The 14,626-nt window shown below is 47.2% G+C and overlaps 1 protein-coding gene across 7 annotated transcripts in view; it reads right to left on the bottom strand.

Moving 5' to 3' along the window:
* The window catches only part of LOC140398947 (RNA-binding protein 25-like), a 227,116-nt gene that overhangs the window by 134,724 nt on the left and 77,766 nt on the right, over positions 1 to 14,626 (bottom strand). For 6 of the 7 annotated variants that reach the window (XM_072487996.1, XM_072487972.1, XM_072487945.1 and 3 more), the window contains exon 4: positions 1,984 to 2,031. The exons of the other annotated variant lie outside the window; for it this stretch is intronic. In XM_072487996.1, the coding sequence (XP_072344097.1) occupies positions 1,984 to 2,031 (48 nt within the window). The remainder of the gene's footprint in view (positions 1 to 1,983; positions 2,032 to 14,626) is intronic. 7 annotated transcript variants of the gene reach the window in all.

Raw genomic sequence — 14,626 nt, 5'->3', positions numbered from 1 at the left:
GGTGCTTCAGTTTCTCCCAGTCAAACGTGGAGTTAGGGTGGATAGTGGGTCTCGTTAGGGTGCTTATTCAGAGGGTCAGTGCAGACTTGATGGGCCAAATGGCCTCCTTCTGCATTGTATGGATTCGATGATTTTAATCTTCTCCATTTTGATGAAAGGCCATCATCACAAATGCTGCCAGACTTACTATTTCCAGCATTTTCTAATTTTATTTCAAATTTACAGCATCAACAATATTTTGCTTTGTTGAAATAAATATAATTTTTTTTTAGAGCTGTGTTAAAGTCTCAGTTGCACTTGGATTAGTTAACGTCTAAACGATTGTGATTACAAAACACTTCATGTTAAAATATGGCACTTAAGATTCTTCCACATCTCATCCTTGAAATGCTATTATCTGGAAATCAGGGCAGACAGTATATTTGGCTGAATTATTCAGTTTTGGTGTTTACCCTCTTGCCAAATCTGTTAATTTCCATTTCCTTCAGCAGCCATCTTAAACATTGGCAATCATACTAATTCCAGTAATACATTCCAATTATATACACATACGCTTGAGACATTCTTCTGTTTTTATTGTTTCTATCTGGTGAGAGTTGAGGCCCATAATTTAACAAAGAATCGGCAAACTGTGGAATTCAGCAAGTCTGCCTGGGGATTTCACTGAAGGAAAAAAACGTTGTTTGGTAGTACAGAACTGGAGAATTGCTGAAAAAAATTAGACATGCTATCAAGTCTTTTTGTCTTGGACCCATCATGACAGCAATGAAAGATAAACCTACAGTAAAAGGAACAATAATTTATACTGCACGAGAAGGGTATGCTGATTGGTTGGTGCATGGACTGATTGGTAGAGGCTTGCCATGGAGAATGCAGAGAACAGTTACTGCCAAACTTTAGTTTCAAATTCAAACCAGGCGGTCAACTGATTGGTCAAAGCATTGACTATAGGCAGCATGTTTCAATTCTGGCCTTGGGTGACTGTGTGGAGTTTGCACCTGCTCCCTGTGTCTGCGTGGGTTTCGTCCGGATGCTCCAGTTTCCTCCCACAGTCCAAAGATGTGCAGGTTAGGTAGATTGGTCATGCTAAATTGCCCCTTAGTGTCCAAAGGTTAGGTGGGGTTAATGGGTTACGAGGACAGGGTGGAGGCGTGGGCTTAAAAACGTTGTTTGGAAGTACAGAACTGGAGAATTGCTGAAAAGAATTAGACATGCTATCAAGTCTTTTTGTCTTGGACCCATCATGACAGCAATGTAAGATAAAGGGTGGTCTTTCCAAGGGCTGGTGCAGACTTGATGGGCCGAACGGCCTCCTTCTGCACTGTAAATTCTATGATTCCCATGGAGAATGAGCCAGGAAATGGCAGCACCCCAAACCTTTGATTAGTTGGAAAACGTGTAATGTGTGGACATGCTCCTTCTGTCTACAAAGCTTTCTAGATTGCGTTAAAAGGCATACTGCTAAGCTCTACTGAATCTTAAATAGGTTTTCAGTGTAATTCTTAGCACAGTCAGGATTGTTTTGCAAGTGTTGTCCAAACACAATCTCATCTAATGTTGCACAGTATGTTTTGAGTTTTAAAAGTGGAGCTGGTTAGTCAGTGCTTTGCCTGTTGCCTGGTTCATGTCCCCAGGGAAATGCCTTGACCAATCAACCTGCCTCGTTTGATTTTGAAACAAAAGCTCTGCAGCGAACAGTTCTCTGCTGCATTCTCGCTGCAATGCCTCTACCAATTAATGTCCAATTGCCAACGAACCGACAATCTCTTTGCATGCACTACAGATTGTTGCTCTCTTTACTGATTTATCTTGCATAGCTGTCCTGATAAATGCAAGATGAAAAGCTTTAATAGTATGTCTCTTTTCTTTAAGAAAAAAGATATTGCTTGGGGAAAAGGAGTAGACAGGGGGAAGAAATTGCTTTCATGCAATACTTATTGTTTATTATGGACTGCCATTGGCAGTGGTCCCAGAACAGGTTACCTGTTTGCCCTCTGTTGGGCAACGGTTCATGGTGTACAGCATGGAGACCTGGAGAGGGGGAGGGAGACAACAGTAATAAATACAACACATCTTACAGAAACATGAGATTAAGTTTTTGTATATGGAAGACAGTCTTATAAATGCTATCTCTTATTCCAAACTCATCCCAGACTCTTATAAATCTGCTTTTCATGCACTTATAAATTAAGGAGATTGTCTCCGTCTCAGATGACACCTCCGAATTTGGAATTACTTTACAGGTTCTGCGCTGTAAATGACTGTTTAACTGGAAATCAGAGCTTTCAATGGTGGCTTTGTTTCAAGCACAAAAATTATAATTTTTAATCAGGTCTATTGTGCTCATTTCAACTTATTTTTTGCATGTTCCCAAATATGCCTATTTTCGAAAGCTTACATTTGAACCCCACTAGTTTATACTACTAGACTTTACTGCAAACTGTCCATTAATAACACAGGAAGTGGGAGGAACAGCTCCTCAAATTTGCACTGCCATTCAATGTCTTCAACTCCACTTTCTCGCCAGATCCCCATGTGCCTCAATTCCCTCAGGTTCAACTGAGCAGGCATTTCAAATGCTCACTCGTTCTAGACTCTCCAGCTAGGGGAAACAGCATCTACCTTGACAAGTCAGCCCTTTCAATTCAGGAAGATGCTTTTTGCCTCAAGATGTTATTTAGTTGGAGAAACAAAATATCTTAATCAAACACTTCCAGTACAGCTACAACACTGGCATCTATCTGGCAATGTGGAAAATTGCCCAGGTTTTTCCTGTACACAAGAAACAGGACAAATGTAGCCCAGCCAATAACCACTCTTATCAGTCTACTCTCCATACCAGCAAAGTGATGGAAGGAGTCATCAACAGTGCTATCAAGTGGCACTTACTCAGCAATAACCTACTCACGGATATTCAATTTGGGTTCCACCAGGGTCACTCAGCTCCTGACCTCATTAGAACCTTGCTTCGAACATGGACAAAAGAGCTGAATGCCAAAGGTGAGGTGAGAGTGACTACCCTGAACATCAAGATAGCATTTGACCGAGTACGGCATCAAGAAGCCCGAGATAAAACTGGAGTCAATGTGAAACAGGGGGAAAACTCTCTGCTGGTTGGAGTCATACCTAGCACAAAGGAAAATGTTGTGGTGGTTGGAGGTCAACTCAGCTCCAGGACATCACTGCAGGAGTTCCTCAGGGTAGTGTCCTAGGCCCAACCATCTTCAACTGCTTCATCAATAACCTCCCTTCCATCATAAGGTCAGAAGTGGGCATGTTTGTGGATGACTGCTTAATGTTCAGCACCATTCGCGATTCCTCAAATAATGAAGCAATCCATGTCCAAATGCAGCATGACCTGGACAATATCCAGGCTTGGGTTGGCAAGTTTCCTTTGCGACACACAAGTGCCAGGCAATGACCATCTCCTACACGAGAGGACCTAACCATCACCCCTTGACATTCAATGGGATTACCATCATTGAACTGGACTAGCCACATTAATACTGTGGCTACCAGGGCAGGTCAAAGGCTAAGAATCCTATGGTGAGTAATTCACTTCCTGACCGCCAAAGCCTGTTCACTATCTATAAGGCACAAGTCAGGAGTGTGATGGAATACTCTCCACTTGCCTGGATGAGTGCAGCTCCAACAACACTCAAGAAGGAAGACATCATCCAGGACAAAGAAGTCCGCTTGATTCCTGTTCCTGCCACAAACATTCACTCCCTCCACCACCGACGAACCGTGGCAGCCGTGTTTACCATCTACTAGATGCACTGCAGTAACTCACCAAGGTTCCTCAGACAGCACCTTCTAAACCCACGACCGCTACCATTTCGAAGGGCGAGCAACATATACCTGGAACCCCGCCACCTGAAGGTCGCCCTCCAAGTCACTCACCATCTGGACTTGAAAATATATTAGAGTTCCTTCACTGCTTCACTGTCACTGGGGCAGTATCCTGGAATTTCTTCCTAACACCATAGTGGGTGTATCTACACCTCAAGGACTGCAGCGGTTCACCACCAGGCAACTCACCACCACCTTGATTTGATTTGACTTGTCACATGTACCGAAGTACAGTGAAAAGTATTTTTCTGCGGCCAACGGAACATACACAGTACGTACATAGTAAACAAAGAGAATAATCAACAGAGTGCATTGACAAATGATACATCGACAAACAGTGATTGGTTAAAGTGCGGAACATGGGTCCAAACAAAGCAAATAAATGAGCAAGACAGCATAAGGCTTCGTGAATAGTGTTTTTACAGGGAACAGATCAAGTCGTTGAGTCTTGTAGCTGTGGGGAAGAAGCTGTTCCGATGTCTGGATGCGTGGGTCTTCAGACTTCTGAACCTTCTGCCTGATGGAAGGCAATGCCTGCGTGGGAGGGGTCTCGAATAATGCTGTCTGCCTTCCTGAGGCAGCGGGAGGTATATACAGAATCAATGTCGGGGTCGCAAGCTTGTGTGATGCGTTGGGCTGAGTTCACCACACTCTGCAGTTTCTTGCGATCTTGGACCGAGCAGTTGCCATACCAGGCTGTGATGCAGCCAGATAGGATGCTCTCTATGGAACATCTGTAGAAGTTTGAGAGAGTCGATGCAGACATGCCAAATTTCTTCAGCTTCCGTAGAAAGTAGAGACGTTGTTGGGCTTTCTTGACTGTTGCATCAACGTGAGTGGATGTGTTGGTGATGGTGACTCCCAGGAACTTACAACTATCGACCACCCCCATTTCAGAGCCATTGATGCAGACAGGAGTGTGTGTCATGCTTCGCTTCCTGAAGTCGATGATCAGTTCCTTGGTCTTTCCAACATTTGGAGAGGTTATTTTCGGTACACCATGCAACAGAGTGATTTATCTCCCTCCTGTAGTCTGATTCGTCGTTGTTTGAGATACAGCCCACCACAGTCGTATCATCCGCAAATCTGTAGATTGAGTTGGAGTTAAATCTTGCCAGTCATGTGTGTATAGGGAATACAGTAGAGGACCAAGCACACATCCTTACGGAGCCCCAGTGTTGAGGACTATTGTGGAGGAGGTGCTGTTGCTTATCCTGACAGGGCAACTAGGGATGTGCAAGAAATGCTAACCAGCGACGCCCACATCCCTTAAATACATTTTTTAAAACCTTTATTCAATCCTTCAAAAATCAATATCACTCAGGTGTTGCATGACTTATGCTTTATTCCAATCATGAGGTAGCAGATCCTATCCCCCTCTCTGCTGAATGAACCTCACTCAGTCAGAACAGTAGTGGGATTCCTACTTCAGCATTCTGGGTTAAGAAACGGGTTTCCAACTTGCTGTTGTAATTGCATGCAAGCATCTCTTGATGACATAACTGAATTGTGGTCCACAAGACAAGAATAATGAACATCCTGGCAGTTGCAAAACAAAAGTAATTGTAATGAACATTCAAAATGGCGACACCATTAGGACTGTTTGCTTAACTTCTATATCTGGATCAGACTGAAATTCTCAATATGAATTTAGTTCTGATGAAAGATCTGAAAGCATTAACTCTGTTTCTCGCTCCACAGATGATGTCAAACCTAATGAATGTTTCCATCAGTTTCTGACATTAGTTAAAATTTCCAGCATCTGCAGCATCTTGTTTTGTGGTGGAATTCACTGCCACAGATTAAAGCGAATAGTCCAGATACATTTTCGGGGAAGTTGGACAAGAATGTGAGAGAGAAGAGAATAGAGGTTCACAATGACAGATTTAGATAAGGAAAAATGGGAGCAGGCTCAAGAGGAGCATAAACACTGGCATGGACTGAGTGGCCTGTTTCTGTGCCATAACTAAACTAATCCGATGTAATTAATTTCTATCCTTCTTCTCTCAGAAAACTAACACTTAAATTGTGAGATACCGGACTGCCTTTTATCGAAGAAAGATACATCCTTAATATCTTGTTCCAATAATTTTATACTTTTACTAATACCACCAAGTTTCAATCTAAACCTTTATCAACCAATAGCCATTAACTAATTCACAGCAATAACCAAATGGCCTTCTGCAGTTTCAAATTTGAAAAAGTAGAATTTATGAATATCTTCACTGTCATCAGTTAAAAATCTTGTGCGTTCCGGTGACATGGATGTGCTGAACAGACACACGAAAGGTGACTCTCCTCCTGAGAATTTATATTTAGGCACTTCTAATGAAAAATAATCCATCAGAATCGCGGAAAAAGCAACCGCTCACCTTCTTCCAACAACAGCAGAACTAATGATGTCTAGCAGTAGCAACTCTAAATAAGAAAGAAGCAGCAGAGCCAGATATGAAGCAGATCACCTGGCAAACTGAAACTTTAAAAGACGACTTGTGCAGGACTGCTCGGAATGTGGGAGCTAAGGCTCAGATAGGTGGGGCGAGAGCAGCAGGGCTCAAAAGTGAGTGAGAAGGAGGAAAGGGAGAAGACAGGAAGCGGGTGAAGGGGAGGCTTCGGCAGACACCGCGGGGGGGCCACCATGCTAGCAGGAAAGCTAACGCCCTGATGTGCGTGCGTGTGTGTGTGTGGGGGGGGGGGGGGGGAAGAGAGGGGCAGAGAGGGGCAGAGCGGGGGAGAGCGGGGGAGAGCGGGGGAGAGCGGGGGAGAGCGGGGGAGAGCGGGGGAGAGCGGGGGAGAGCGGGGGAGAGCGGGGGAGAGCGGGGGAGAGCGGGGGAGAGCGGGGGAGAGCGGGGGAGAGCGGGGGAGAGCGGGGGAGAGCGGGGGAGAGAGGGGGAGAGAGGGGGAGAGAGGGGGAGAGAGGGGGAGAGAGGGGGAGAGAGGGGGAGAGAGGGGGAGAGAGGGGGAGAGAGGGGGAGAGAGGGGGAGAGAGGGGGAGAGAGGGGGAGAGAGGGGGAGAGAGGGGGAGAGAGGGGGAGAGAGGGAGAATGAACGACACCCAACAGTGGGGCGGGCAAATCCAAAAGGGGAAACAAAGTGACATGGGGTGTGGGAGCTCTACGCTGGCTGCAACAGATCGCACATGGCAGCAAGGAACGCAAAAGCACTGCAAACAGCCTCTTTGGAGGGTCCCCAAACAAAGGGAAACCTCGGAGCGCAGGGGCTCACCCACATGGCGTACACACAGTTACGGCCATGTTGGGTGGCACTTGAACAAAGGGAAACCCAGGAGCGCAGGGACCCAGCCTCATGGAGAGTACGGTGACCGCAGCCATTTTGGATGGCCCCCTAACAAAGGAAAACCTTGGCGCATTGACGAGTTAAGTATGGTTGCTCCCGCAGGAGTGGGGGGACAGAATCCCCCATTTGAATAATCACCTGGAGCGTCATAGAACATACATAGAACATAGAACAATACAGCGCAGTACAGGCCCTTCAGCCCACAGTGTTGCGCCGAAACAAAAGCCATCTAACCTACACTATGCCATTATCATCCATATGTTTATCCAATAAACTTTTAAATGCCCTCAATGTTGGAGCGTTCACTACTGTAGCAGGTAGGGCATTCCACGGCCTCACTACTCTTCGCGTAAAGAACCTACCTGTGTCCTATATCTATTACCCCTCAGTTTAAAGCTATGTCCCCTCATGCCAGCCATTTCCATCCGCGGGAGAAGGCTCTCACTGTCCACCCTATCCAACCCCCTGATCATTTTGTATGCCTCTATTAAGTCACCTCTTAACCTTCTTCTCTCCAACGAAAACAACCTCAAGTCCATCAGCCTTTCCTCATAAGATTTTCCCTCCAAACCAGGCAACATCCTGGTAAATCTCCTCTGCACCCGCTCCAAAGCCTCCACGTCCTTCCTATAATGCGGTGACCAGAACTGTACGCAATACTCCAAACGCGGCCGTACCAGAGTTCTGTACAGCTGCAACATGACCTCCCGACTCCGGAACTCAATCCCTCTACCAATAAAGGCCAACACTCCATAGGCCTTCTTCACAACCCCATCAACCTGAGTGGCAACTTTCAGGGATCTATGTACATGGACACCTAGATCCCTCTGCTCATCCACACTTCCAAGAACTTTTCCATTAGCCAAATATTCCGCATTCCTGTTATTCCTTCCAAAGTGAATCACCTCACACTTCTCTACATTAAACTCCATTTGCCACCTCTCAGCCCAGCTCTGCAGCTTATCTATATCCCTCTGTAACCTGCTACATCCTTCCACACTATCGACAACACCACCGAGTTTAGTATCGAGTTTAGTCAGGGGACTTAATGGCAAGTGAAAAGATCCAGAGGCTTCGCCCACCTGAAAAGTATGAAAGCAGACAGTCTTCCTCCTAGAGACACAAGAGGGAAATGACCAACAGCAGGTAAGAAAGGGCTGGATGGGATAGACGTATCATTCATGCTGCGGGACGAGAGCTAGGGGGATAGCCATACTACTGAATAAGAGAACGATGTTTACAGCGACGGCTGCGGACCCAGGAGGACGGTCAACGGTGTCCTGGTAGGGGCACTAGTGGCCCTTGTTAATGTGTATGCTCCCAACTGAAGACCAAGGCGGAAACCCTCGCCAGACACCACAAACAGATAGAACCCCAAATTGGGGAAAACATCAAACTTGGCAAAGGAACTAGACACCTTCATGAAACGGATGGAGGTTTACACACCTTGGGGTCTCCCTCTCCCAGCAACACAAAGTATATACCCGGATTGACTTCTTTGTAGTAGGCAAATCGGTGCTTCCAAGGGGTAGTAAGAGTGGAATACTCCACAATTCTAATCTCCAACCACACTCCACATTACATGGATGTGCGGTTGGAGAGGAGCCATGCCCATGGATGTCGAACACTGCCCTCCTGGCCGATAAGGCATTTTGCAAAACAATATCACAGGCCATAGACGGGTACATTACCAATAACCAGAACGGGGAAATTTGATCCTCCATGTTGGGTGGCACCTGGGGATTGGGAACCTGAATAGTAGCTCCAGTATATAGGAGGTTGAGAGTAATAAGGTCATGAATAAGGTTTCAAAGTTGCAGGAGTGTACCGACAGGCAGGAAGATGGTTTAAAGTGCCAAGGAGTATACGAAATAAGGAAGGGGAACTGGCAGCATGGGTTGGTACCTGGGACTTCGATGTTGTGGCCGTCTCGGAGACATGGATAGAGCACGGACAGGAATGGTTGTTGCAGGTGCCGGGGTTTAGATATTTCAGTAAGCTCGGGGAAGGTGGTAAAAGAGGGGTGTCATTGTTAGTCAAGGACAGTATTACGGTGGCCGAAAGAACGTTTGATGAGGACTCATCTACTGAGGTAGTATGGGCTGAGGTTAGAAACAGGAAAGGTGATGTCACCCTGTTAGGGGTTTTCTATAGGACTCCGAAAAGTTCCAGAGATGTAGAGGCAAGGATTGCAAAGATTCTGGATAGGAGCAAAAGTAACAGGGTAGTTGTTAAGGGGGACTTTAACTTTCCAAATATTTACTGGAAACGCTATAGTTAGAGTTACTTTAGATGGGTCCGTTTTTGTCCAATGGGTGCAGGAGGGTTTCCTGACGCAGTATGTAGGTAGGCCAAAGAGGGAGGCCATATTGGATTTGGTACTGGGTAATGAACCAGGACAGGTGTTAGATTTGGAGGTAGGTGAGCACTTTGGTGATAGTGACCACAATTCGATTACGTTTACTTTAGTGATGGAAAGGGATAGGTATATACCGCAGGGCAAGAGTTATATCTGGGGGAAAGGCAATTATGATGCGATGAGGCAAGACTTAGGATGCATCGGATGGAGAGGAAAACTGCAGGGATGGGCACAATGGAAATGTGGAGCTTGTTCAAGGAACAGCTACTGTGTGTCCTTGATAAGTATGTACCTGTCAGGGAGGGAGGAAGTGGTCGAGCGAGGGAACCGTGGTTTACTAAAGCAGTCGAAACACTTCTCAAGAGGAAGGAGGAGGCTTGTGTAAAGATGAGACATGAAGGTTCAGTTAGGGCGCTCGAGAGTTACAAGTTAGCTAGGAAGGACCTAAAGAGAGAGCTAAGAAGAGCCAGGAGGGGACATGAGAAGTCTTTGGATCAAGGATAACCCTAATTTCTATAGATATGTCAGGAATAAAAGAATGACTCGGGTAAGAGTAGGGCCAGTCAAGGACAGTAGTGGTAAGTTGTGCGTGGAGTCCGAGGAGATAGGAGAGGTGCTAAATGAATATTTTTCGTCAGTATTCACATAGGAAAAGGACAATGTTGTCGAGGAGAACACGGATATACGGGCTACTAGACTAGAAGGGCTTGAGGTTCATAAGGAGGAGGTGTTAGCAATTCTGGAAAGTGTGAAAATAGATAAGTCCCCTGGGCCGGATGGGATTTATCCTCGGATTCTCTGGGAAGCTAGGGAGGAGATTGCTGAGCCTGTGGCTTTGATCTTTAAGTCATCTCTGTCTACAGGAATAGTGCCAGAAGACTGGAGGATAGCAAATGTTGTCCCCTTGTTCAAGGGGAGTAGAGACAACCTCGGTAACTATAGACCAGTGAGCCTTACTTCTATTGTGGGCAAAGTCTTTAAAGGTTTATAAGAGATAGGATGTATAATCATCTGGAAAGGAATAATTTGATTAGAGATAGTCAACACGGTTTTGTGAAGGGTAGGTCGTGTATTGAGTTCTTTGAGAAGGTGACCAAACAGGTGGATGAGGGTAAAGCAGTTGATGTGGTGTATATGGATTTCAGTAAAGTGTTTGATAAGATTCCCACGTAGGCTATTGCAGAAAATACGGAGGCATGGGCTTCAGGGTGATTTGGCAGTTTGGATCAGAAATTGGCTAGCTGGAAGAAGACAAAGGGTGGTGGTTGATGGGAAATGTTCAGACTGGAGTCCAGTTACTAGTGGTGTACCACAAGGATCTGTTTTGGGGCCACTGCTGTTTGTCATTTTTATAAATGACCTGGAGGAGGGCATAGAAGGATGGGTGAGTAAATTTGCAGATAACACTAAAGTCGGTGGAGTTGTGGACAGTACAGAAGGATGTTACAGGTTACAGAGGGACATAGATAAGCTGCAGAGCTGGGCTGAGAGGTGGCAAATGGAGTTTAATGCAGAAAAGTGTGAGGTGATTCATTTTGGAAGGAATCACAGGAAGACAGAGTACTGGGCTAAGATTCTTGGTAGTGTGGATGAGCAGAGAGATCTCGGTGTCCATGTACATAGATCCCTGAAAGTTGCCACCCAGGTTGAGAGGGTGTGAGGAAGGCGTACGGTGTGTTAGCTTTTATTGGTAGAGGGATTGAGTTTCGGAGCCATGAGGTCATGTTGCAGCTGTACAAAACTCTGATGCGGCCGCATTTGGAGTATTGCGTGCAATTCTGGTCGCCGCATTATAGGAAGGATGTGGAAGCATTGGAAAGGGTGCAGAGGAGATTTACCAGAATGCTGCCTGGTATGGAGGGAAGATCTTATGAGGAAAGGGTGAGGGACTTGAGGCTGTTTTCGTTAGAGAGAAGAAGGCTAAGAGGTGACTTAATTGAGGCATACAAGATGATCAGAGGATTGGATAGGGTGGACAGTGAGTGCCCTTTTCCTCGGATGGTGATGTCTAGCACGAGGGGACATAGCTTTAAATAGAGGGAAGATAGATATAAGACAGATGTCAGAGGTAGGTTCTTTACTCAGAGTAGTAAGGGCGTGGAATGCCCTGCCTGCAACAGTAGTGGACTCGCCCACATTAAGTGTATTCAAATGGTCATTGGATAGACATATGGACGATAAGGGAATAGTGTAGGTGGGCTTTAGAGTGGTTTCACAGGTCGGCACAACATCGAGGGCCGAAGGGCCTGTACTGCGCTGTAATTGTTCTATGTTCTATGTTCTGAGAGGGGCTGGAAGCCGTGATTATCGCTTACAAAGCACGCAGAGATAGGGAAGGAGATAGTGGCTGGACAACAGCTGGTCAACTCCATATGGAGGGGGACCAGTGGTATTCAGAGGCCCCAACTGTAGAACTGCTGGCAGAGAGGAAAACGCTACAAATGGATTTTGACCTGCTCTCCACTAAGAAACCAGTGCACCAGCTCCACCAGACACAGGGACCTTTTAGGAACATGGAGACAAAGCCAGCCGCTTGCTGGCTCACCTGCTGAGAAAGCAGGCAACCATGAGGGAAATAGCGCAGATCAGGGACAATAACGGCAGGACGGTAGCCGAATCCGAATAGGCAACAAAGCATTCAAGACTTCCGGTGGTGCGATATGTTGAGCGGCAGCACATCAGGTGGCTCTCCTCTCAATCGGACCCAACATAGTCAATTTATTGGAAATTTTGGCCTAAAAGCCAATCAAAACCCACCTGAATACAAAGGACACAGGAGAAGAACATGCCTGGCAACAATAAACCGAGGGGATGGAGAGATATCAGGAGCAGCAGCGAAGGAAAGAGGCAGGAACAGCGGGCGAACAGACAGGCGGCCCCACAAGGTGAGGCGGAGATTCAGGCGAATGAGGGGTGGAAAGACCGGCGAACCGAACAGCGGAACAAGAGCAGGATGCAACAGCGATGAAAGCTACAGAGGCAGAAAAAGAAACAGAGCGGAGGACAGACCGCAAACAGAGACAATAATATCACAAACTTATGTGCAATTTTTTCTTACGCGGGACTGTGCAGTCTCGTTTTTGGGCTCGTCTCTCCCCTCAATGTGATGTGGGGGAGCAGGCCAAAGGGAGCGAGAATAAGCAAAGCAGGCAAAGGGGTGAGAAAAGAAGTGCAAGGGAGAGGGTAAAACAGGGCAGAGCTAGACAAGCATTGGGAGGGGAACCATCAACTAGCAAGGACAGCTAACACGGGAGGACAGAAAGCAAGGGGGCTTGCGGCACACCTCTCAGGGGAGAGTGAGCGCCTGGCCAGGTGGTCCCGCAGGACCGGGGGGTCAGAAATCCCCCAGCAGGATTGTTACCTGGAACGTAAGGGGACTAAACGGCCCTGTGAAAAGATGCAGAGTCTTCGCCCACTTAAGAAGTCTAAAAGCCAACATAATTTACCAGAGAAGGACCGACTGCTGGTAAGGAAGGGTTGGGTGGGACAAACGTACCATTCATGTTACGGGACGAGGGCTAGGAGAGTAGCAATACTGATTAACAAGAGGACGAGGTTTACAGAAACCAAGACAGTTACGGACCCAGGGGGTGCGGTACGTCATGGTCAACGGTGTCCTGGAAGGGGCACTGGCGGTACTGGTAAATGTGCACGCTCCCAACTGGGACGACACAGAATTCATAGAGAAGACCAAAGCGGAAATCCCCGACATTGACACACACTCGACTGATTATGGGGGCGCGACTTCAATTGTGTGCACAACCCACTGACCGACAGATCAAACGTCAGAACAGGGAGAAAGACTGGCATGGCGAGGGTACTGGGTGAATTTATGCAGCAGATGGGAGTAGTGGACCCATGGAGGTTCCTGCACCCAGGAAAAAAAGAATTCTCATACTTCTCAAGTGCACAAGGTGTGCACCCCTGTATCTACTTCTTTGGAGTGGGGAAATTGGTGCTTCCAGGGATCAAGGGAGCGGAATACTCCACGATCTTTATCTCCGACCACACTCCACATTATATGGACGCGAGGTTGGAGACGGGTCGTGCCCAGTGCCCCACATGGAGCCTGGACACGGACCGCCTGGCCGACAAGGCCTTCTGCCAAAAAACATCACGGGCCAGAGGCCATTACGTTAGTAACAATCAAAACGGGGAAGCCTCACCCTCCACAAAGGCCGTGACCAGAGGAGAGATAAAAGCCTAAAGGCAAGCAGAGACAGGGAAGAGAGGATGGTCAGGCAGCAGCTAGTAGGCTCCATTCTGGAAGTCGACAGAAAGTACACCAAGGCCCCGACCATAGAGCTGCTGGCGGAGAGGAAAAAGCTGCAAATGGACTATAACCTGCTATCCACCAGGAAAGCAGTGACCAACTCTGCCAGACACAGGGGACCTTCTACGAACACGAAGACAAGGCTGGCTGCCTATTGGCTCACCAGCTGAGAAAGCAGGTAGCCACGAGGAAAATAGCCCAGGTAAAAAAATAGCAGAGGCAGACTGGTAACAGAACCAAGAGGTCAATCAGGCATTTGAGACCTTCTGCAGAGGACTGTACACCTACGAGCCCCCCCCCGCGACAGGGACGCAACGGGGAAATAGTTCCTCAACGGTCTGGAACTACCAGTTGTGGGGCAAGAGAGACGGGGGAAGCTGGAAGCACCAATAGATTTGAGCAAAATCATGGAGAGCATCAGCTCCATGCAGGCGGGGAAGGCACCGGGACCCGACGGATTCCTGGCGGACCTCTATATAAAATTTGCGCTAGTCCTGGCCCTACACCTAAGGTCGTGGACGCGCTGATAAGGGGCACTTTGCCTCCGACATTAGCGCAGGCCACAATCTCACTGATACCCAAAAAGGATAAAGACCCAACGGAATGTGGATCATATAGACACATTTCACTGCTGAATGTTGACACAAAAGGTCCTGGCCAAAAGGCTTGAGAACGCTGTACCGAAGGTACTCGCAGAGGACCAAACGGGTTTTGTCAAGGGTAGGCAACTTACTGCGAACATCAGACGGCTGCTGAATGTAATAATCACCGCACCAGGGAAGAGAGTACCAGAGGTGGTGGTCTCCCTGGACGCGGAAAAGGACTTCGACAGAGTCAAATGGAAG

This window comes from Scyliorhinus torazame, chromosome 2 (assembly GCF_047496885.1).
Source record: "Scyliorhinus torazame isolate Kashiwa2021f chromosome 2, sScyTor2.1, whole genome shotgun sequence".
In the NCBI taxonomy this organism is placed as follows: Eukaryota; Metazoa; Chordata; class Chondrichthyes; order Carcharhiniformes; family Scyliorhinidae; genus Scyliorhinus; species Scyliorhinus torazame.
Note: the sequence above shows the minus strand (reverse complement) of the source record. Positions and strands in the feature narration are given on the sequence as shown.